The sequence below is a fragment of the Eucyclogobius newberryi genome, unplaced genomic scaffold, assembly GCF_026437365.1.
Source record: "Eucyclogobius newberryi isolate DKJ021-1_F unplaced genomic scaffold, fEucNew1.0.hap1 SCAF_16, whole genome shotgun sequence".
Taxonomy (NCBI): domain Eukaryota; kingdom Metazoa; phylum Chordata; class Actinopteri; order Gobiiformes; family Gobiidae; genus Eucyclogobius; species Eucyclogobius newberryi.
In genome coordinates this window covers 30735732-30762112 of record NW_027315790.1, presented here as the reverse complement: position 1 = coordinate 30762112, position 26381 = coordinate 30735732, and the positions used below count along the sequence as shown (strand labels likewise).

At 45.3% G+C, this 26381-nt stretch overlaps 1 protein-coding gene across 1 annotated transcript in view; it reads right to left on the bottom strand.

The window, feature by feature from the left end:
• grin2da (glutamate receptor, ionotropic, N-methyl D-aspartate 2D, a) overlaps window positions 1-26381 on the bottom strand; it is a 389894-nt gene that overhangs the window by 120159 nt on the left and 243354 nt on the right. Inside the window, exon 7 of the mRNA XM_072448252.1 lies at window positions 18694-18808. Coding sequence (XP_072304353.1) covers window positions 18694-18808 — 115 coding nt within the window. The remainder of the gene's footprint in view (window positions 1-18693; window positions 18809-26381) is intronic.

Sequence of the window (26381 nt, the reverse complement as noted above, 5' to 3'; positions counted from 1 at the left end):
TACAACTACAGTAGGTGGCGCTAAATGGACCTTTTCAGTTGGCTGCAAACCACAATAAAAGCAACACAACCACAACAACAACCACAACAACAACAACAACAACAACAACAACAGGTCTGGAGATGCTCTGTGGATGCTGAAAAATTATAACTCCAACCTGATTAGCGCGACAGTGTAATTCCGCCGGGTGTACGGTGGACGCGTGTACGGTGGACGCGTGTACGGTGGACGCGTGTACGGTGGACGCGTGTACGGTGGACGCGTGTACGGTGGACGCGTGTACGGTGGACATGTGTACGGTGGACATGTGTACGGTGGACGTGTGTGTTACGTTGGTGTAGCTTGTCCGACGTGTTACCGGTAAAAACAAATCCAGCGTTTGGTGTACATTGGGGGTTAGGGTGCGTTCACACTTGGACCCAGTTTGAAGTAGATGTTGGTTTGATACCGTTCCTTTGTTGGAGTCTCCACTGCTCTTTGACTCTTTACCAGAGTGATGCTTTCCCCAGAGTTTTGAGGCGAGTCAGGCTGAAAAAAACAGCACTTTATCCCACCTTTTGTTAAAATGCAAAGCTGTTTTTTGTGGACTGGACAGTGGACTGGACAGTGGACTGGACAGTGGACAGGACAGTGGACTGGACAGTGGACAGGACAGTGGATAATACGGCCATGTATTTCTGGGCCTTTCCTTGGAGCTGGTGGCGGAGTAAACAAGAAGAGCAAACCACAAGCCACAGCCAACTCATAATAACACTGTCCAGCGTGTCCAGAAATGCAAGTGTAGATGTTTCTATTTACATCAACACTGTTTTGGTCAGAACAGATATGGATATAATTCTCTTATTATTTCAGTCGCTCACGGGCTGTTCAAAGACACATTTAATAAATGACCAGAGGAGTCCACTCTCATTCATCATCATCACGGCCACCGACAGCATCGCTATCCGTCACCGTGGAAACCGGTAGGCATCATTACCGAGCCTGCATCTGCTGTACTTCTGATGTGGGACGGGGCTGAAAATAAACTTTCCATCAGCACAAAAAATACAAGATGTGACCTCAAAAAGATGCAACAAGTAACTTTCCTGTATGTTTAGAATCAAATATAAAAAATCCAGATGTTTCGACTTCCATCAAAAATCAATTAACATTCCCAAATTAAAAAAAGAGCCAGGGTTTCTCAGGAGAGTTCTCTTTGGGTTTTGGCCATGTTGCTAGGCTGGTTTTCCGCCCAGAGACAGCGGAGGGCGCCAACAGACACTTCAAACATCTCAAACATACACATTTAACCATCACAGGGACTTATGAATGAGGTAAAAATGTGACTTAGACCTTCTTTTAAGTTTATTTGTTCATTGACCTTTGTTTGACCACTATAGTCTCACAAAAATCGGATGCAGAGATATGTTTTATGATTCGTATGGAAGGATTCTTGGAGGAAAACGCCCTGTAGTGCTAACAGCATCCACACATCTACTATTACTACTACTACTACCTTCAGTGCCTTTCGCATCACTTTCCAAAGTATTTCCCAGAAGGTTTCCCCGATCAGAATGACTGATACAATCGCCTCTCAATGTGACCACGGTAAATCATCCCGAAGTGCTCCTCCAAACACCTCCTCTCAGATTCACTAAACTGCACACTTACAAGCTCGCAATATTAATCCTAGCGTCGTTAATACACCTCTGCTAACAACCGCTGATGTTTCCTTTGCTCGGAAACATCTCAATAATAGCAAATTGCCGTCTTCAAGGTCGAACATACGACGAACGCGGGTTCTTCAGACCTTGACGAGAACGAGGCAAACGCGATCGTATTTTCCATTCTGTTCCGAACAATCGCGCGGTAATGAACCATTCACAAAACAATCGCTGAACAAAGATTGACATTTTCCGTCCGTTTAAAATCATGCTTTGTCGAGTTATTCTGGCCCTTTTGTCATGTTGTTCCAATGTGTGTTTTTCGCTCATTGGATCCACACCAGTTTCCCCTTTCCCGCTTTGATGTACGAGAACGGGCCGTTATCAGGCGTCTTGCTGCGGCGTTGCGTCAGAAAAGCGAAAAACTCCACACATGAAATAATCAGTTCAAAAGGAGAACGGAGCACAAAAGGATCTTTACATTTCCAACGATGTCCGGGGCTGATGGACACGATAATGCGGCACCCGTCGGCCACAAAGCAAGACTCATATCCGTAAATAAGTATAGACCGTTTACGTTGTTTGAAGACAGAACGGCTGGATTCTAAAGGCTGGTGCCGTTCCATTCATTAGCGTAGAGAGTTAGCGTTAGCCTGCAAACATCACCAACTATAATGACAAGAACTGCGAAGGATCCAGTGGAATAACACTTTGAGAACCACTCGGCGTAAACTAAACCTGAAAGTTTCCGAGCCTACGTTCCATTAATTAGCCTAGAGAGTTAGCGTTAGCCTGCAAACATCATCAACTATAACGACAAGAACAGCGAAGGATCCAGCGGAATAACAGTTTGAGAACCACTCGGCGTACACTAAACCTGGAAGTTCCAAGCCTACGTTCCATTCATTAGCGTAGAGAGTTAGCGTTAGCCTGCAAACATCATCAACTATAACGACAAGAACAGCGAAGGATCCAGCGGAATAACAGTTTGAGAACCACTCGGCGTACACTAAACCTGGAAGTTCCAAGCCTACGTTCCATTCATTAGCGTAGAGAGTTAGCGTTAGCCTGCAAACATCATCAACTATAACGACAAGAACAGCGAAGGATCCAGCGGAATAACAGTTTGAGAACCACTCGGCGTACACTAAACCTGGAAGTTCCAAGCCTACATTCCATTCATTAGCGTAGAGAGTTAGCGTTAGCCTGCAAACATCACTAACTATAACGACAAGAACTGCGAAGGATCCAGAGGAATAACAGTTTGAGAACCACTAAACCTGGAAGTTTCCGAGCCTTACAGGAGCTTGTCGGCCCCTCACACTCTTTAGTTGTACTGCCTGAAGTATATTCAGCCTTAAAATGCCGACATGTCCCTCCGCGTCTGTCTCCGGCTCGGCGCTAACAATGCATTCACTGCCGATCGGTCAAAAGATCAGCTCCTACAAGAACTCAAACCCATCACGTCTTATCTGTCCGTTCATTCTCCTCGCCGGCACTTTCCCCCGTCGCGGCCTCGTCAGGAGGAGAGGCTAACCTGTCAGTCGCCCGCCCTTTCTCGCCAAAAACTCAATACAGGAAAGGTTGAAATGTGTCAGGGGGGCGTCGTAACCTCGGCGCGGAACAGGATGCATTCAACGTGTACTCTTCAAAGGCTTCTAACGGAGTCGGGTTTTGGCGTCCCCCTTTTGTCAGCCGCTGGATGTTTTGGAACCGCAACACTTGCATTTTATTATAGGACATGTGCTCATTATTGTCTGTTCTTCCCTGAACGTGGTCGACTATACTCGGATCTGACATGTAACTTGCCTGGTAGCTTGAGATAATGTAGCAGAGTGGCAGTTACTGTCGCCTCACAGCTACACGGTTGCTGGTTCGACTCCTGGGCCGGACAGTTTCCGTGTTTCTCTCAGTGTTTGGGTGACATTCCAGTTTCCCCAGCAACCCAAAACACGCAGTGCAGCAGGAAGGACGGATGGGTCAAATGCAGAGGACGATAATAGACTAATCCAATCTGAATTAAATGCCGTACTGGGAAACATTAATAGAAATGCAATAACATTTCCATGAGATCTTTTAATCTGCACGGTCTCTTCAAATGTATTGCACTGACAGGCTTTCGTTTGTTCCTCGAGTGTGGACTGATTTGAAGAAACAAGCTTTCACTTATGCTGCTCCCACAGCTTGGAACACTTCAACAGATAGTTCCTCTGAGGGCTTTGTGCTCCATTTGTTGTACTTTTACAATGCTTTTATCTTGTGTTTTGCAACGTGTGCTGCAGACCACTCAGCCAACCTCGCAAAAGAGTTGAATTGGTTGTAAAACTGAGATTGTAAAATAAATGCTGTGTGGAGGAGTTTAAATATAAAGGCAAATGTAAAGGCGCGGTGCTCCCGTCTGGTTAGTTACACAATTTGTGACAAAAGAGCCACAAAAGCAGGAAAATGCCCTTTAGCTTCCAACTGTCCTCCAGCAGCAATTCACAACTAACATGAAATACTCCACTTCATTCTCAGCCGTACGTTTGAAACACTGAGAATCACTTATATCTAAACTAAACTGAACAGAATATTTACATTGTACGTTATAAAAATGAAACAGTGGTTATTAGAGCAGTACAGAGGAGCCAGAGGAGCCAGAGGAGCCAGATGAGCAGGAGGAGCCAGAGGAGCATGAGGAGCACAAGGAGCATGAGGAGCCAGAGGAGAACGAGGAAGCCAGAGGAGCACGAGGAGCACAAGGAGCCTGATGAGAATGAGGAGCACAAGGAGCCAGAGGAGCATGAGGAGCCAGAGGAGAACGAGAAGCACAAGGAGCCAGAGGAGCATGAGGAGCACAAGGAGCATGAGGAGCCAGAGGAGAACGAGGAGCACAAGGAGCCAGAGGAGCCAGATGAGCAGGAGGAGCACGAGGAACATGAGGAGCCAGAGGAGAACGAGGAAGCCAGAGGAGCACGAGGAGCACAAGGAGCCTGATGAGAATGAGGAGCACAAGGAGCCAGAGGAGCATGAGGAGCACAAGGAGCATGAGGAGCCAGAGGAGAACGAGGAGCACAAGGAGCCTGATGAGATTGAGGAGCACAAGGAGCAAGAGGAGCCAGAGGAGAACGAGGAGCACAAGGAGCCTGATGAGATTGAGGAGCACAAGGAGCAAGAGGAGCCAGAGGAGAACGAGGAGCACAAAGAGCCAGATGAGAACGAGGAGCACAAGGAGCCAGAGGAGCATGAGGAGCAGGGGGAGAAGGAGGAGCAGGAGGAGATGCCTGGTGAAAGAGGAGCCCGCTAAACCTAGTCCTCCTCCAAAGCCAGAAAATACAGAGAGGAATTAAATCAACTTTGCTACATGTTTATTATTACAAATCAGGAGCGACAACCTAAAGGCGTCGTGTGCCCAGGCGTCTGCACAACAAACACCCGGCCTCACAACAAACACCCGGCCTCACAACAAACACCCGGCCTCACAACAAACACCCGGCCTCACAACAAACACCCGGCCTCACAACAAACACCCGGCCTCACAACAAACACCCGGCCTCACAACAAACACCCGGCCTCACAACAAACACCCGGCCTCACAACAAACACCCGGCCTCACAACAAACACCCGGCCTCACAACAAACACCCGGCCTCACAGATAAACCCACAGACTTGTATCCACAGAAAGGAGAAAGAGTTACAGGAAGTGGAAAGTCCTGACATCTTCTCCTTAACGACAAAGTGCAGGCATTTGTGAGAAAACCAGTGTGTTGGAAAGAGAGAGTGGAAATGGGACAAGTTTTGTGATAAAGCAGGATCCAGGCGTCTACTACTTCCACCACTCACCTTCAGTGCCTTTCGCATCATTTTCCAAAGTATTTCCCAGAAGGTTTCCCCGACCGGAATGACTGATACAATCGCCTTTCACTGTGACCACGGTAAATCATCCGGCGTCGGATGTGGACGATTCACTGATTGAACTTTCAACAGACCAGAACCTCGAGGTACTTTGAGTATTTGATGGCGAGACGAGGTCCGGATTCCTGTCGGGGGGGAATATCCGGAGCAGTCCAAGGCCAAATGTACTCGTGCCATTTGGCTAAACGTATTTTATGTGATAGGACTTTCTGAGTACTGACTTACTTTAAGAATACCGTATTTTCTGGACTATAATAGCCAAAAAATGCATAATATAGAAAAAAATATATAAGTCGCACTGGAGTATAAGTCGCATTTTTGGGGGGAATGTATTTGATAAAATTCAGGACCAAGAAGAGACATTTCATCTTGAAATGCAGTTTAAAATAATAACAGATGAGAGAACATGGTGAATAGGTGTACGTATGCTAACGCTAACACCTTCAGCTACATGACGTATGCTAACGCTAACACCTTCAGCTACATGACGTATGCTAACGCTAACACATTCAGCTACATGACGTATGCTAACGCTAACACCTTCAGCTACATGAGGCACAGACAGAACTGTGGTAAGTGTCTGGTATGTTAACGTAACATATGAACAGTTATTCAGATAACTATAGCATAAAGAACATGCTAACAAGTTTAGCAAAGCATCAGTTTTACCCCAAATAAAAAAAAGTGCAATTTATAGTCCGGAAAATACGGTAAACACAGGTCTTGGATGAACGCGGAAGCAGACCTGCGGATGAACGCGGAAGCAGACCTGCGGGTTGCCAGATCCAAAATTAAACCTAGAGTGGAGCTGCTTTCCACCATCTCATTAGGTGAGTCTTTTCTCGTGAATGTTGTTGTGTTGACTCATTACTCAGATCTATAACTCTGGCAGTATTTTAGTTTGGTTCTAGACTAATGGTTTCAACAAAGCGATGCACCGAGGCGTGTAACAAATCTTAAATATCACAATCGTCGCTAAAAGTAGAGAACCCTCTCCTAAGTGCACCCTCTGTGGGACTTACGGTGCATAATCTAAACATATCCTAACTCTCTCTGATCAGACTGTTTTGAGAGAGCGCTGACGGTTCATAAAATCCACATTTTTAATCCGCCATCGAACTGAACGAGGAGCGGCTTCATATGTATCGCGCCGTAAACTTTAACGTTTCCCTCGTCTGAATCAAACAAGATGGAGGTCAAGTTTACGCAAACGCAAATCAGCTCGGCGTTTGATGAGGCGTCGAGGCACGTAATATTCATAATGAGTGCGCGGAGCGGAGTCGGGAGCCGGAGTCAGAGTTACAACGCGGCGGCGGCGGCTTAAGTGCCGCGAGCGCCGAAGGAAACGTTCTGAAGAGCGACTTCATAACGGCGTGTCACCATGAGCGTGAGCTTACTCGACACTGTATAGACCTTTCCACACCGCCGGGCAATGAAAACATATCTGTAGACAGCACAGGTAAATGGTTGTTGTTGTTGTTTATATGTTTGTTACATTTGCGAACATTTGAGGAGAGGTGGAAGAAGTAATCAAATTTGTGTTATTTAAGGTAAAGATACATGAAAACCGAAAAAAGAAGAATATGTAAAAACATACATTTAGAGTATTTAACATCAATTTTTGAAGTATTAAAGACTTAAATGTAACGATCTTGATGAAGTTTTTTTTTATTTCTGGTCGAGAGAATAAACTGAATCTATTTCTTATTATTTCAACTCGTCCAATTACATAAATCCGGGACGTGAACAAAGCAAGACGTCTCCATAAATATCATTTTAATCAGGCAGTAAAATAAAAACATAATCTGTAGCAGCACAAGCAAAAGGTGGTTGTTGTTGTTGTTGTTATTTACATGTTTGTTACATTTGCCAACATTTGAAGAGAGGTGGAAGAAGTTATCAAATGTGTTATTAAAGGTAAAGGAAAAACAACAAGGAAACTCACAAATGATATACAAAATATTAGAATACACAAATGAAAAAAATATAAACTTAGCAAAACAGTATCTGACATAGATTTCGGAAGTATTACAAATGTAATCATCTTGAGAAGGAACTGAATATATTTCTTATTATTTCAACTCGTCAATTATATAAATCCGGGACTTGGACTCCAAACAAAGCATGATGTCATTTTAAATATTCTAAAGCTTGAAGCCAATTCAGACTCAAACATAAAGAAATATGTTGTACTTACTTTGTACCATAAGCTGTTCACAAGCACTGGAAGGTTAACAGATTAATAAGTATATAATATATAGATACATTAGCGTAATCCCTGTTTTGTCCTGCATTTGAGGCCTGCTTAGAAAACTGATACTCCGACACAAGTAAACGTGATCCAAACTGTTCGGAGGTCACGCACACGTCTACCAGACACATAATTCGACGCCTGACACAGGTTGTCCAGTGCCTTGCCCAAGGACACTTAAGTAACGTAATTTTCATTGGCAAAATCCCGCTTCCGAACGCCAACCCGCTGCTTGTTGGACGACCATTTCAACCTTCAAACATTTCAGCACGTTCCAGATCACAAAATGAGTACCGTATTTTCCGGACTATAAGTGGCAGTTTTTTTTAATAGTTTTTGCTGGGGTACGACTTATATTTATACTTATATACTTATACTTATACTCAACTTATATGTGATATTATTTGTTATTTTCACACTTGCAACCGCATTTCATACTCCAGTGCGACTTATATATGTTTTTTTGTTCACTATTATGTATTTTTTGGCTGGTGCGACTTATAGGAAAATACGGTAAACACCTAAACTTGTGATTTTAGTTTCAATCCAATGCCGTGTACCGTATTTTCCGCAGTATAACTCACACCTTTTTTCATAGTTTTGGCCGGGGTGCGACTTATACTTACATTTATACTTATATACTTATACTTGTACTCCGGAACGACTTGTATGTGATTTGTTATTTTCACACTTGCAACCGCATTTCATACTCCAGTGCGAATTATATGTTTTTTTCTTCTCTATTATGCATTTGTTTTGCACATTTTGCACATTTTGTCAATAAGTTGTGCTCAAATAAGACTGGAGGCCTTTTCAGACTACAAGTGACGCACATTTTTTGCCATAAATCGTTGTGAACCCAATTGTTCGTCTGTGTTTACGAGCTCGGCAAACGGCTGAGCGTGCGGTGGTTTGAAAGGCAGACGAAGTGTGCTGCGGAGTGTCAAAGTGACGAGCTGAGCAAACACATATAGGTTACAGCCTCCAGACAAAGCATCGGCTCCTCCAACTGTTTCGCACTCGTACGGGAAACAATACCGACGGTTTTGAGCCTCCCGGACGGAAACGTGGCGCGTAAAGTCGTGAAATCCCCCGTAATCCCCGCTAATCTTACTCATGGTTCTGTTTCAAAAGGGAGGAGATGTGACACAGCACCTACAGAGAGAACCCTTCAGAGAGAGGAACCTTCAGAGAGGACCCTTCAGAGAGAACCCTTCAGAGGGAACCCTTCAGAGAGAACCCTTCAGAGAGAACCCTACAGAGAGAAGCCTTCAGAGAGAAGCCTTCAGAGAGGACCCTTCAGAGAGAGGGCCCTTCAGAGAGAGGAACCTTCAGAGAGAAGCCTTCAGAGAGGACCCTTCAGACAGGACTCTTCAGAGAGAAGCCTTCAGAGAGAAGCCTTCAGAGAGGACCCTTCAGAGAGAACCCTTCAGAGAGAACCCTACAGAGAGAAGCCTTCAGAGAGAAGCCTTCAGAGAGGACCCTTCAGAGAGAGGGCCCTTCAGAGAGAGGAACCTTCAGAGAGAAGCCTTCAGAGAGGACCCTTCAGACAGGACTCTTCAGAGAGAAGCCTTCAGAGAGAAGCCTTCAGAGAGGACCCTTCAGAGAGAACCCTTCAGAGAGAACCCTACAGAGAGAAGCCTTCAGAGAGAAGCCTTCAGAGAGGACCCTTCAGAGAGAGGGCCCTTCAGAGAGAGGAACCTTCAGAGAGAAGCCTTCAGAGAGGACCCTTCAGACAGGACTCTTCAGAGAGAAGCCTTCAGAGAGAAGCCTTCAGAGAGGACCCTTCAGAGAGGACCCTTCAGAGAGAGGACCCTTCAGACAGGACCCTTCAGAGAGAAGCCTTCAGACAGGACCCTTCAGAGAGGATCCTTCAGAGAAAAGCCTTCAGAGAGAAGCCTTCAGAGAGGACCCTTCAGAGAGAGGGCCCTTCAGAGAGAGGAACCTTCAGAGAGAAGCCTTCAGAGAGGACCCTTCAGACAGGACTCTTCAGAGAGAAGCCTTCAGAGAGAAGCCTTCAGAGAGGACCCTTCAGACAGGACCCTTCAGAGAGAAGCCTTCAGAGAGGACCCTTCAGAGAGGACCCTTCAGAGAGAGGACCCTTCAGAGAGAGGACCCTTCAGACAGGACCCTTCAGAGAGAAGCCTTCAGAGAGAAGCCTTCAGAGAGGACCCTTCAGAGAGAGGACCCTTCAGAGAGAGGACCCTTCAGACAGGACCCTTCAGAGAGAAGCCTTCAGAGAGAAGCCTTCAGAGAGGACCCTTCAGAGAGAGGACCCTTCAGAGAGAGGACCCTTCAGACAGGACCCTTCAGAGAGAGGCCTTCAGAGAGAGGACCCTTCAGAGAGAAGCCTTCAGAGAGAAGCCTTCAGAGAGAGGACCCTTCAGAGAGAAGCCTTCAGAGAGGACCCTTCAGAGAGAGGACCCTTCAGACAGGACCCTTCAGAGAGAGGCCTTCAGAGAGAGGACCCTTCAGAGAGAAGCCTTCAGAGAGGACCCTTCAGAGAGAGGACCCTTCAGACAGGACCCTTCAGAGAGAGGCCTTCAGAGAGAGGACACTTCAGAGAGAACCATTCGGAGAGAACCCTTCAGAGAAAACACTGGGATGGTAGAGGAGCGGCTGAATAAGACGTGGCCTTTTGTATCAAGCAAAAAGTCACATTTGTTGAGCAGGTTTTTTTGCAACTTTTGCCTTAGTCTGTCGTTCTTTTCACTTGAAACATACAGATCGCAGACTGAACCACTGTACTTTTTACTGAGGCTTGAAGCATTACTTTTAGGTGGTTATTAGAATGTGATGTTAGAAATATTTAAATTTGAGGTAAAATGTTCTGCCAATCATCATTTGACTGTATATATATATGTATGTATATGACAAAAGAGTAATGTCCACAAAATGATTTTTTTTGTACTTTTCCTTCACGATGCACTGTGCCTGCTCGTCTTTCTGCATGTTCTGCTTGTCACAACAAGAGCAGCGCTAATGTAGGACCACCAGGACTAAACCAGGTCTGAGAACGCACAACAAGAGCAGTGCTAATGTAGGACCACCAGGACTAAACCAGGTCTGAGAACACATGACAAGAGCAGTGCTAATGTAGGACCACCAGGACTAAACCAGGTCTGTGAACACATGACAAGAGCAGTGCTAATGTAGGACCACCAGGACTAAACCAGGTCTGAGAACACATGACAAGGGCAGCGCTAATGTAGGACCACCAGGACTAAACCAGGTCTGAGAACACATGACAAGAGCAGTGCTAATGTAGGACCACCAGGACTAAACCAGGTCTGAGAACACATGACAAGAGCAGCGCTAATGTAGGACCACCAGGACTAAACCAGGTCTGAGAACACATGACAAGAGCAGCGCTAATGTAGGACCACCAGGACTAAACCAGGTCTGAGAACGCACAACAAGAGCAGCGCTAATGTAGGACCACCAGGACTAAACCAGGTCTGAGAACACATGACAAGAGCAGCGCTAATGTAGGACCACCAGGACTAAACCAGGTCTGAGAACACATGACAAGAGCAGTGCTAATGTAGGACCACCAGGACTAAACCAGGTCTGAGAACACATGACAAGAGCAGCGCTAATGTAGGACCACCAGGACTAAACCAGGTCTGAGAACACATGACAAGAGCAGCGCTAATGTAGGACCACCAGGACTAAACCAGGTCTGAGAACGCACAACAAGAGCAGCGCTAATGTAGGACCACCAGGACTAAACCAGGTCTGAGAACACATGACAAGAGCAGCGCTAATGTAGGACCACCAGGACTAAACCAGGTCTGAGAACACATGACAAGAGCAGTGCTAATGTAGGACCACCAGGACTAAACCAGGTCTGAGAACACATGACAAGAGCAGTGCTAATGTAGGACCACCAGGACTAAACCAGGTCTGAGAACACATGACAAGAGCAGTGCTAATGTAGGACCACCAGGACTAAACCAGGTCTGAGAACACATGACAAGAGCAGTGCTAATGTAGGACCACCAGGACTAAACCAGGTCTGAGAACACATGACAAGAGCAGTGCTAATGTAGGACCACCAGGACTAAACCAGGTCTGAGAACACATGACAAGAGCAGTGCTAATGTAGGACCACCAGGACTAAACCAGGTCTGAGAACACATGACAAGAGCAGTGCTAATGTAGGACCACCAGGACTAAACCAGGTCTGAGAACACATGACAAGAGCAGTGCTAATGTAGGACCACCAGGACTAAACCAGGTCTGAGAACACATGACAAGAGCAGTGCTAATGTAGGACCACCAGGACTAAACCAGGTCTGAGAACACATGACAAGAGCAGTGCTAATGTAGGACCACCAGGACTAAACCAGGTCTGAGAACACATGACAAGAGCAGTGCTAATGTAGGACCACCAGGACTAAACCAGGTCTGAGAACGCACAACAAGAGCAGCGCTAATGTAGGACCACCAGGACTAAACCAGGTCTGAGAACACATGACAAGAGCAGTGCTAATGTAGGACCACCAGGACTAAACCAGGTCTGAGAACGCACAACAAGAGCAGCGCTAATGTAGGACCACCAGGACTAAACCAGGTCTGAGAACACATGACAAGAGCAGCGCTAATGTAGGACCACCAGGACTAAACCAGGTCTGAGAACACATGACAAGAGCAGTGCTAATGTAGGACCACCAGGACTAAACCAGGTCTGAGAACACATGACAAGAGCAGTGCTAATGTAGGACCACCAGGACTAAACCAGGTCTGAGAACACATGACAAGAGCAGTGCTAATGTAGGACCACCAGGACTAAACCAGGTCTGAGAACACATGACAAGAGCAGTGCTAATGTAGGACCACCAGGACTAAACCAGGTCTGAGAACACATGACAAGAGCAGTGCTAATGTAGGACCACCAGGACTAAACCAGGTCTGAGAACACATGACAAGAGCAGCGCTAATGTAGGACCACCAGGACTAAACCAGGTCTGAGAACACATGACAAGAGCAGCGCTAATGTAGGACCACCAGGACTAAACCAGGTCTGAGAACACATGACAAGAGCAGTGCTAATGTAGGACCACCAGGACTAAACCAGGTCTGAGAACACATGACAAGAGCAGTGCTAATGTAGGACCACCAGGATTAAACCAGGTCTGAGAACACATGACAAGAGCAGTGCTAATGTAGGACCACCAGGACTAAACCAGGTCTGAGAACACATGACAAGAGCAGTGCTAATGTAGGACCACCAGGACTAAACCAGGTCTGAGAACACATGACAAGAGCAGTGCTAATGTAGGACCACCAGGACTAAACCAGGTCTGAGAACACATGACAAGAGCAGTGCTAATGTAGGACCACCAGGACTAAACCAGGTCTGAGAACACATGACAAGAGCAGTGCTAATGTAGGACCACCAGGACTAAACCAGGTCTGAGAACACATGACAAGAGCAGTGCTAATGTAGGACCACCAGGACTAAACCAGGTCTGAGAACACATGACAAGAGCAGCGCTAATGTAGGACCACCAGGACTAAACCAGGTCTGAGAACGCACAACAAGAGCAGCGCTAATGTAGGACCACCAGGACTAAACCAGGTCTGAGAACACATGACAAGAGCAGTGCTAATGTAGGACCACCAGGACTAAACCAGGTCTGAGAACACATGACAAGAGCAGTGCTAATGTAGGACCACCAGGACTAAACCAGGTCTGAGAACGCACAACAAGAGCAGCGCTAATGTAGGACCACCAGGACTAAACCAGGTCTGAGAACACATGACAAGAGCAGTGCTAATGTAGGACCACCAGGACTAAACCAGGTCTGAGAACGCACAACAAGAGCAGCGCCAATGTAGGACCACCAGGACTAAACCAGGTCTGAGAACACATGACAAGAGCAGTGCTAATGTAGGACCACCAGGACTAAACCAGGTCTGAGAACACATGACAAGAGCAGTGCTAATGTAGGACCACCAGGACTAAACCAGGTCTGAGAACACATGACAAGAGCAGTGCTAATGTAGGACCACCAGGACTAAACCAGGTCTGAGAACACATGACAAGAGCAGCGCTAATGTAGGACCACCAGGACTAAACCAGGTCTGAGAACACATGACAAGAGCAGTGCTAATGTAGGACCACCAGGACTAAACCAGGTCTGAGAACGCACAACAAGAGCAGCGCTAATGTAGGACCACCAGGACTAAACCAGGTCTGAGAACACATGACAAGAGCAGCGCTAATGTAGGACCACCAGGACTAAACCAGGTCTGAGAACGCACAACAAGAGCAGTGCTAATGTAGGACCAGCAGGACTAAACCAGGACTAAACCAGGTCCAAACCAGGTCTAAAGCTTCTCTGACAGATACTTGCAGCCGGAACCACTTTGCAGGAGCTTCTCTGATCTCGGACTAAATTAGGTCTAACACATGTTCAGTAGATACAGACCACTGCAGACCAGGACCACCCCATGAGATCTGAATAAAATAAGGTCCAAACTACGTCCTAACCAGGTTTAAACCAGATCTAAACCAGGTCTAAATGACGTTTAAACCAGCTCTAAACAGGTCCAAAGCACCTCTGACAGATTATGACTTCTGCTGACCAGGAACAGCTCACGAGAGATGCATAAAAACAGGTCTTATACCAGTCTAAAGTACTTCTGATAGATTCAGACAGAAACACTCCACAAGAGCTTCACTAAATGAGGACAAGACCAGAACTCAAAACTATGACGGACCCATAACCAGAGCAGACTGGGACCGCCCCACGAGAACGCATGGCATGAGGTCCAACCCCTGTCCTGCAGCTCACAACATTCATCCATCCCGCTGGGTTTCAGGACAATGCATTTGGGCCTCAGATCTGCTGCCATGGATACGAGCAGCATCTGTCTCCTGGCAGCGTGAAAGACCCTCACAATGAACGGATGAATGCACCAACGACATTTGGACTTAATTGGAAAATGGACAAATTTGACAGACTCTGGACGAAATACGATGTTTTCTTTGGGTTTCGTCTGCCGCTTTTTTATTATTATTATTTATTTTGTTTTCTGTCTATTCTTTCTCTGGTCTAGTTTTGTTTCACTGTGTTTGGTTAAGTACAACAGTAAAAGTACTGTCTTTTATACTTTTTACTTTTACACTAAATTTGAGAGCCGTTATGAGCACTTTCTCCACTACATTTTTGTAACAAGACATAAAAGTACTTTTCTTTATTTTTTGAGACCACCCGAGATGTCTGAGTGGCTATTTTTCAACCCCAACTTTGAACAAAAAATACAAATAAAAACAGCTACAAGTAGTTTCTGTTGAACAAGAATCTGCAGTAAAAAAAACCTAACTTGAGACATTTTTTTCTTGTGTATCTGTACTTTTACATTGAGTACTTGAGTAGTTCCATCGCTGGTCAGGACTAAACCAGGTCCAAACCAGGTCCAAACCAGGTCTAAACCAGGACTATATCAGGACTAAACCAGGACTAAACCAGGACTAAATCAGGTCCAAACCAGGTCTAAACCAGGACTAAATCAGGTCTAAACCAGGACTAAACCAGGTCTATATCAGGACTAAATCAGGTCTAAACCAGGACTAAACCAGGTCTATATCAGGACTAAACCAGGACTAAACCAGGACTAAATGAGGACTAAACCAGGCCAAAACCAGGACTAAATCCCCTGCTTCATAAACCGTCTCCCGCCCACTCACGAGCGACCTTTCAACTGCGTGTGATCGTAATGTTTGGCTTCATTAGTTTATTGGCGTTTAATCCTGTACAGTGTCCACATTAGAGCAACAAAAGCGATGTTAAGAAGATCGACAGATCAGAGAGGAGGAAGAGGAGGTGGAGGAGGAGGAGAAGCAGGGGGGAGAGGAGGAGGAGGAGGAGGTGGAGGAGGAGGAGGACATAGGGACATCTCATTAGTGAGGCTGCGGCAGATGCACAGACAGAGAGGTGAAAGCGAGCCTGGTGAGTTAGCATGTTTGATGGGCTGTGAAATTAGCCGCCGCCACCGGCTACGCTAGGATAATTAGCATCAACACGAGCAGATGTGTAGCTACAAGTGTCTTTATACTTAACTTCTGAGCCGGAGCTTTGAAGCGGGTTCAAAAAGGAGCCGCTGTCCTTTTAAAGGCACGACAAAAGATGATGACTCAGGTTCAGGAGCTGCCAAAACATTCTTTTAATCGGAGACAACAGCACATTTTACCGTTTCTGGCCAAACTCGTCCTTGATATTGTGCAATTAACTAGAATTTGCTAAAAGTAGGTGTTCTGTGTAATCTTTATGCTCAATTTAACTTTCGAGCATCTAAATATAGCATCTAAATATAGATAGTGCTCATAAAACCTTAGAAAACATGCATTTTATTGGCAAGCGGGGTCGTCTCTCCACAGATCTGACCTGTAACTTGGCCTAGTCGCGTCACCTGCATGCAACAGGAAGCCGACACCCACGAACAGAACAACTGCGGTGATATCTTGACTTTTCCCCCATTCGAAACGTGTAATTTTAGTTTTTTTTTCATTTGTTGCTTTGGCACGACGCTCGATTGTCACCACGGATAAACAAACCCCCAGCAGAGGGCGCAAGTATCGACTCCCCCGACGCAGCGCGAAGGGATTCAACCCGCCCCGGCGACAATTGGCTCTGTGCGTTTGGGTTTCGGCGAAAGCTGCGAAAAAAGCCAATCGAAATGAGTCTGCGTCTGACAATAAAGTATTTGATCCGTGGGCGCGTTAGTGGGATCGACGGAGCTTTGGGCGGACGTCCCCAGCCTCGCGTCCCCGTCTGCAGAAGAAGAACGATATCCGCTCTTGAGCCGTTCACGCGCCTTGAAATGAACGCACGTGGATATTACCCATGAGGCAAAAGGTTTGTGAGAGCTCGGGTGCGAGATAGATGGAAATAAATACATACGTCCTCGTTTCACGGCTTGAAAATGAGACACCGCAGCCTTTAAGGAGCTTCTTAGAGTATATACAGCAGCAGCATTACTTCAACTGCACATTACACACAATTTGATGTTACAATGTCAAATTTGAGCATTATTGTGAGGAAAAATGTCACGATTTAACGATTATTCGCGGTTAATGCAAAAAGATGATGCCAAAATATTCTCGACACTGGAGAAAACGGCACATATTACCGTTTCAAGCCAAACTATTGTGTCGTGCAATTAACTAGAACTCGCTAAAGTAGGTGGTTTATGTCATGATTTAACGATTATTCACGGTTATTGCGACCGGGATTCATTCCTCAAGTTTGGGATCGGCTTTACGGAAGTATTGACAAAAGAAAGTTAAATGCGAAAAATACAGCTACAGATTCAAAAGTTCTTTACATTTCGATCTGTTTTTGGACAGTAGATAAGTTAAAAAACTATCTAATTTTGCTTCTAAAATTGTTCGTTTGGCTCTCACGATTATATTGCGACCTGAACCATCGCGATTCTCGATTAACCGATTCATCTGGACGTCTTTACACACTACACTACTCAAGATGTGTTCGTGACGAGGCGTGTGTGACAGTGGAGCGGTGCCAACGTAAAGTGAGTCGACCGCACGAATGCCGCATCGCTAACGCTAGCCCTTAGCATAAAACGAGATCATTTTACAACCAGTTCGTTCAGTAGAAACATGTCAGACTCTCGTCGGCGTGAGCGTTTTCGGTTAAAATTCAGTTAAATTCAACAGCTTTTCCCGACAAAACGAGCGAATGCGTGAGCCAAGTCCACGAGACCCAGACGTCTTCATAACATTGACACTAAACGAAGGCGCGAACGGCTGCCGCTAATTAGCATTCTTGATTCATCCGCTAATTACCAACAACGCCGCGGCAGAGGTAATTGACTAAAACCGAAATCCATCACGGCGGGATATCTGCAGCGGCACAAAGGCCTCTGGGAAATACTTGTCGCCAATATTTGTTCAGTTTGCGATTTTTTGAATTAAAAAAAAAAATCTTATAGATAAAACCAGTTCGGGTAAAACTTCACTCTCTTTTTTCTTTCTTTATGTTACAACTTTCTACGCCGCAGATACATCCAATTTAAGAAGGTTTTTCCTTATTAACTAACTCTGTATGAATCTGTCAACACATTTCCTACTACTAGTTTGATAGAAGCAATTAAAGTACCGTATCTTCCGGACTATAAGTCGCACCTTTTTTCATAGTTTTTAAAATGTTTGGGGTGCGACTTATACTTATATTTATACACTTATACTCTGGAGCGACTTATATGTGATATTATTTGTTATTTTCACACTTGTAACCGCATTTCATACTCCAGTGCGACTTATATATGTTTTTTTCTTCTCTATTATGCATTTTTTGGCTGGTGCGACTTATAGTCCAGTGCGACTTATATATGTTTTTTTCTTCTCTATTATGCATTTTTTGGCTGGTGCGACTTATACTCCAGTGCGACTTATGTATGTTTTTTTCTTCTCTATTATGCATTTTTTGGCTGGTGCGACTTATACTCCAGAAAATACGGTAAGTTAAATACGAGCAAATTGATGAATCCTTCTGGAATCTACATATATTTTAGATTCAGATTCTTTGCCTGGGGTTCATTAGTGGAAAGCGTTTTGCAAAAGCAGTGATCAAAGCAAAGACTAAAGGCTATTTGAGGGAATATAAAATATAACTTGTTCGTTTATAATTTGAATACCTTCAACAAGACTCTATAATTACTGTTAAAAGCGTTCATAAAAACATAAACAGACATTGATTGGCTTTCACTACTTTCCTGATAAAACGTGTGACATTAGAAGCTTTATTTTGAAGTTTTGGACACTTCCTGACCTCAAAACCAGATCCTGAATGTGTTTTACTCGTTGGAAGGACAAATAAAAGGCCCTGGAAGGCGCTCTGAGGCGTTAGTGTGGACGGACGTAGGCGCGTTACCTCCTCCCAGCCGCGCCCGTTGGTGTAGGAGATGACGTCCAGCAGAGGGTTGGACAGGTAGCCGTCGTTGCTGAAGGAGTAGTCGCGCCCCCCGATGGAGATGTTGGTGAAGTACCTAAAAAAACACACGAGTCACACCGTCAGAACGTGTCATTCGCCCACGTCGGACAAGAGGCGGGGTCACTGCGGAGGTTTGCGTTTTTTTCACGAGCAGGTGACGTTACGGGGGCCTGGTTACAGGTCAGATCTGTGCACAGGCGACCCCGGTCACAGTTCGTTTACCACAATCACAAGTTCTGACTGTGTTTTTCCTGCACACGCATTACAAAAAAGACAAAAAACATCAAAACAAACACATAAAAGCAAAAACACAATAAAAGAGAAGAAATAACACCATCATCGTCAACCATTTTGACCAGTAATCCTCAAATAAATCCACCTGTAGCTTGAGTGTGAAGGAAATCCGTTACTTTTTAAATATGTCTGGTAGCAACTTAATCCATTCATTACGGAATTTCCCCATGTGTGGACAATAAAGGAATATCTTATGTGCATATCTTATCTCATGTGCGTTTCCTTACACTTTTCGGGTTATCCTTTTATAGCCATCACCAAAAGTACAACCGTTAAATATGGAGGTGCTTTGGTGCCAAATACATTATATATATAACTGTAATATTATCCTGTTAAAGACCATCTCCAGAACCTCATTAACATCTCCCCAAATGGCACCACAGATGGACAGCTCCAAAAATACCATATTTTCCAGACTCTAAGCGACGCAGAAGAAGAATCTGCACTTCCTCTTCCTCTGGAGTTTGTGGAGTTGTTTAGAAGTGACACAGAGGAAGAAGAATTCAATGGATTTAGTGATTTGGGGTAAAACTGATGCTTTGCTAAACTTGTTAGCGTGTTCTTTATGCTATAGTTATCTGAATAACTGTTCATATGTTACGTTAACATACCAGACACTTACCACAGTTCTGTCTGTGCCTCATGTAGCTGAAGGTGTTAGCGTTAGCATACGTCATGTAGCTGAAGGTGTTAGCGTTAGCATACGTCATGTAGCTGAAAGTGTTAGCGTTAGCATACGTCATGTAGCTGAAGGTGTTAGCGTTAGCATACGTCATGTAGCTGAAGGTGTTAGCGTTAGCATACGTACACCTATTCACCATGTTCTCTCATCTCTTATTATTTTAAACTACATTTCTTGGTCCTGGATTTTATCAAATACATTTCCCCAAAAAATGTGACTTATATATGTTTTTCTTCTTCTCCATTATACATATTTGGGCTGTTGCGACTTATATTTGGGCTGTTGCGACTTATACTTCGGGAAATACGGTATATAAAAATGGTTCGCCACACAGAGCGGTTTCAAGAGCGGGTGAGTTGATGCAAAATAAGTCGAACAATATTAAGATACAAACGTAATAGACCATCACAGGTTCTTTTTGAAGACCCATTAGTGCAGGTTTCAGATGTCACACACGCACGCCAAACCCAGACAAAGACGTCCAAATGGCGCGGAGCGGAGCCACGTCCGAATCAAAGAAACGAGAAAAGCCCGAAGACGCGACGAAACGAGACGGACGCCCTGCGAGCCGCGCTCAAAGTGCTCCACGCTCTGAATAATAACCACAAAGACCAAAGCCGTGGCCAGAAAATGGACGTCTCACTTCGTACGTGTTTTAATGAAAGCGCTGGCTAAAAGCACATCAGAGTCTCGACTTTAAACGCGACCGCGGCGACGCTTAATCAGAAGTAATTGCGCCGACAGAACGCGGCGTCTCCAGAACGTTCAGGTTTGACTTGATGGTGATTTAGGGACATTAATGACAGCGGTTCATGTGGAAGTTGTGTCTGGAAGTTATGGAGAGTCTAAATGTGCTTTGAGTGACTTTATTTGAATAAAACATGGTTAAAGGTGCACTATGGGGCCGCTGCATGTCTGTATCCATGGAGACGGTGATGCTTGGCCTGAATCTACCACAGAACGATGTGTTTAATTGTTTCTGCTGCTTTTAAATACAGTGCGTGCCTGATTAATGAGAGCAGGGCGGCCTCTGCACAGATCTGACCTGTATCTTGGCCTTTATTGTTTGATTTGACCGATAATGACATGATCAAATGTAATGAAAAATGAGAAAATGGCATAAAAATGAAAATTATTGAACTTAAGATGATTACAACTTTAGTTCTGTGAAATATTCAATGGAGACAAGCATTTTTGAACATTTTTTATAATTTATTAATCATATTTAGTCCAGCTATAGTTGCAAAATATTAAAACTTAAAGGGGGAAAACATTGTACAAACAAGTTAAAAGCCTTAACCAAAAGGAAAATCCAAATGATTCTCAGTTTTTAGCCTTCTATTGAGGTCCCGGGAAGCTTTTGCAAAGCTGCTTCTGACGCTGTGACTGAACCAGAGCAGCACAAATACCACTTTATTTCCCTTATTTTGGTCCGAAGAGCAATTGTTCCAACATTTATATTCAGTTTATATTTCTTTCTTTCTTTCTTTCTTTCTTTCTGAGTTTATTCATTTGTCTGTTTGTTTGTCTGTTAGTTTTTTTTTTTGTGTGTGTTTCTTTCTGTCTTTCTTTATTCATTTATGTGTTTGTTTGTTTGTTTGTTTGTTTGTTTGTTTGTTTCTTGGTTTATTAATTTGTGTGTGTGTGTGTGTGTGTTTCTTTATGTGTTTCTTTCTTTGTTTATTAATTTGTGTGTGTTCCTTTCTTTCTTTCTTTGTGTGTTTCTTTCTTTCTTTGTTTCTTTCTTTCTTTGTGTGTTTATTTATTTATTTGTGTGTTTCTTTCTTTCTTTGTTTCTTTGTGTGTTTATTTATTTATTTATTTGTGTGTTTCTTTCTTTCTTTGTGTGTTTCTTTCTTTCTTTGTGTGTTCCTTTCTTTCTTTCTTTCTTTCTTTGTGTGTTCCTTTCTTTCTTTCTTTCTTTGTGTGTTTCTTTCTTTCTTTCTTTGTGTGTTTCATTCTTTATTGGACCGAGTGCAACCACAACACACACGATACATAAAGACAGAAAAACACAATACTAAACTCACACGTCGTAAAACACGCTGTTGTTTATTTCCCGTCCACGCTCAGACCTTTGACCCTGGACTCGACCTCTAAAATCCTAAACGTTGTGACGTCACGAGCAAAACCTCTATTTTCATCTGAAACCAAACTCAGCCATTTCCGAACTCCTCAAAAAGTTTTGTAGAAGAGGAAACTTTAGTCATGGTAATGAACTTTGAATCCAGAGAGTGGAAGGGCCAAAAGCGTCTTCAGACCCGTCATTACTGAGGAGAGGGTGAATCACACAACTACACAATCACACACACATCCAGCTCCGTGTTACACAATCACACACACATCCAGCTCTGTGTTACACAATCACACACACATCCAGCTCCGTGTTACACAATCACACACACATCCAGCTCTGTGTTACACAATCACACACACATCCAGCTCCGTGTTACACAATCACACACACATCCAGCTCCGTGTTACACAATCACACACACACATCCAGCTCCGTGTTACACAATCACACACACATCCAGCTCTGTGTTACACAATCACACACACATCCAGCTCCGTGTTACACAATCACACACACATCCAGCTCCGTGTTACACAATCACACACACATCCAGCTCTGTGCTACACACTCACACACACATCCAGCTCCGTGTTACACAATCACACACACATCCAGCTCCGTGTTACACAATCACACACACATCCAGCTCCGTGTTACACAATCACACACACATCCAGCTCCATGTTACACAATCACACACATATCCAGCTCCGTGTTACACAATCACACACACATCCAGCTCCGTGTTACACAATCACACACACATCCAGCTCCGTGTTACACAATCACACACACACATCCATCTCTGTGTCACACAATCACACACACATCCAGCTCCGTGTTACACAATCACACACATCCAGCTCCGTGTTACACAATCAAACACACATCCAGCTCCGTGTTACACAATCACACACACATCCAGCTCCATGTTACACAATCACACACACATCCAGCTCCGTGTTACACAATCACACACACATCCAGCTCCGTGTTACACAATCACACACACACATCCATCTCTGTGTCACACAATCACACACACATCCAGCTCCGTGTTACACAATCGCACACATCCAGCTCCGTGTTACATAATCACACACACACACATCCAGCTCCGTGTTACACAATCACACACATCCAGCTCCGTGTTACACAATCACACACATCCAGCTCCGTGTTACACAATCACACACACACACATCCAGCTCCGTGTTACACAATCACACACATCCAGCTCCGTGTTACACAATCACACACATCCAGCTCCGTGTTACACAATCACACACACATCCAGCTCCGTGTTACACAATCACACACACACACATCCAGCTCCGTGTTACACAATTACACATATCCAGCTCCGTGTTACACAATCACACACATCCAGCTCCGTGTTACACAATCACACACATCCAGCCCCGTGTCACACAATCACACAGAACTCCAGCTCCGTGTTACACAATCACACACATCCAGCTCCGTGTTACAAAATCACACACAACTCCAGCTCCGTGTTACACAATCACACACATCCAGCTCCGTGTTACACAATCACACACATCCAGCTCCGTGTTACACAATCACACACATCCAGCCCCGTGTTACACAATCACACACATCCAGCTCCGTGTTACACAATCACACACACATCCAGCTCCGTGTTACACAATCACACACAACTCCAGCTCCGTGTCACACACATCCAGCTCCGTGTTACACAATCACACACAACTCCAGCTCCGTGTTACACAATCACACACACATCAAGCTCCATGTTACACAATCACACACACAACCAGCTCCGTGTTACACAATCACACACAACTCCAGCTCCATGTTAGAAAATCACACACACATCCAGCTCCGTGTTACACAATCACACACACAACCAGCTCCGTGTTACACAATCACACACACACACATCCAGCTCCGTGTTACACAATCACACACATCCAGCTCCGTGTTACACAATCACACACATCCAGCTCCGTGTTACACAATCACACACACACACATCCAGCTCCGTGTTACACAATCACACACATCCAGCTCCGTGTTACACAATCACACACATCCAGCTCCGTGTTACACAATCACACACACATCCAGCTCCGTGTTACACAATCACACACACACACATCCAGCTCCGTGTTACACAATTACACATATCCAGCTCCGTGTTACACAATCACACACATCCAGCTCCGTGTTACACAATCACACACATCCAGCCCCGTGTCACACAATCACACAGAACTCCAGCTCCGTGTTACACAATCACACACATCCAGCTCCGTGTTACAAAATCACACACAACTCCAGCTCCGTGTTACACAATCACACACATCCAGCTCCGTGTTACACAATCACACACATCCAGCTCCGTGTTACACAATCACACACATCCAGCCCCGTGTTACACAATCACACACATCCAGCTCCGTGTTACACAATCACACACACATCCAGCTCCGTGTTACACAATCACACAAATCCAGCTCCGTGTTACACAATCACACAATACGGAACGATAAAACATATCTATTTTGCCTGCATTTATAGTTTTTATAGCTAACACAATCAAATATACAAATAAAAACAGGCATTTTATTTACAAGTTCAATCTCCTCTCCACAGATCTGACTCGTGACCTGGCCCGCTGGCAACACGTCTCCTTGAATATAGCGACATTTAATAACATTCGTGGCAAAGCAACAGCATCTAACGATATAGATCTTCTTTTACCAAAAGATTTATGAGTGAAATATGACGTTTGGATCATCGCCCACTATTCCTCTCCCTCTTCCTCTCCCTTCTTCCCTCGCTCTCTCCTTCCTCTCCAAATGATCTTCTCGATCTTCTTTTCTCCCTACATTTCTGCCTCACCCATCTTTCCTCTCTACATCTTCCCTCTCTCACGTTCTCCCTCCCTCTACATCCTCCCTCCTCTCTCACAATCTCCTTACTCTCCCTCTTCCATCCATCCATCCTCTCTTCTGCCTCCCCCTCCCTCACATTCTCCCTCCCTCTACATCTTCCCTCCTCTCTCACCCCACTCTCTACTTTCGATTCAATCTTCTTACTCTCCCTCTTCCATCCACCCATCCTCTCGTCCGCCTCCCCCTCCCTCAAATTCTCCCTCGCTCAGTCTCTTGTTGTCGTTGTCATCTCTTTCTCTCTCCTCCCTCATTTTCGCCATCTCTCAGTCTGTTGTTGTTGTTGTTGTCTCTCTCTTCCCCCCACAATGGGTAAAAACACACACCCTGTTTCGACCCGAGCAGATGCCTCCCATTCTCTTGTCTTCTCTCTCTCCTCTTTCCACCCCCCATCACTCCATGCCTCCATCCCTCCATGTTTCCATCCCCCCATCCCTCCATGCCTCCATCCCTCTATCCCTCCATCCCTCCATCCCTCCATCCCTCCATACCTCCATGCCTCCATCCCTCTATCCCTCCATGCCTCCATCCCTCTATCCCTCCATGCCTCCATCCCTCTATCCCTCCATGCCTCCATACCTCCATGCCTCCATCCCTCTATCCCTCCATGCCTCCATCCCTCTATCCCTCCATGCCTCCATCCCTCTATCCCTCCATGCCTCCATCCCTCCATGCCTCCATCCCTCCATCCCCCTATCCCTCCATGCCTCCATCCCTCCATGCCTTCATCCCCCCATCCCTCCATGCCTCATCCCTCTATCCCTCCATCCTTCCATGCCTCCATGCCTCCATCCCTCCATCCCTCCACCCCTCCATCCCTCCATGCCTCCATGCCTCCATCCCTCCATGCCTCCATCCCTCCATGCCTCCATCCCTCCATGCCTCCATGTCTCCATCCCTCCATGCCTCCATCCCTCCATCCCTCTATCCCTCCATCCCTCCATGCCTCCATCCCCCCATGCCTCCATCCCTCCATCCCTCCATGCCTCCATCCCTCCATACCTCCATCCCTCCATCCCTCCAAGCCTCCATCCCCCCATCCCTCCATCCCTCCGTACCTCCATGCCTCCATCCCTCTATCCCTCCATGCCTCCATCCCTCTATCCCTCCATCCCTCCATGCCTCCATCCCCCCATGCCTCCATCCCTCCATCCCTCCATGCCTCCATCCCTCCATACCTTCATCCCTCCATCCCTCCAAGCCTCCATCCCCCCATCCCTCCATCCCTCCGTACCTCCATGCCTCCATCCCTCTATCCCTCCATGCCTCCATCCCTCCATGCCTCCATCCCTCCAAGCCTCCATCCTCCATGCCTCCATCACTCATCCCGGCGAGAAATACACAGCAAATAGCAAGAAACAAAGTGTATTTCCACCAGGCTAAACGTGACGTACTGCAGCCAGTTCACAAGGTTTAGCAATAGTAACAGAAATAATGATCTATATCAATTTATGTTCACCAATTAAAGCAAACGCTGCACTCTAATTATTATGAGTAATTGTTAAGCCAAATGCACTGAAAGGTCAATGTCTTAAAGTAAATGAATTAAACTAAAGCGTCCACTCATCGAGAAAAGTATGTTCACAGAAAAGTCACTCTTTCTTCCATGAATTGCCTCAGAAATGTTGATTAAATG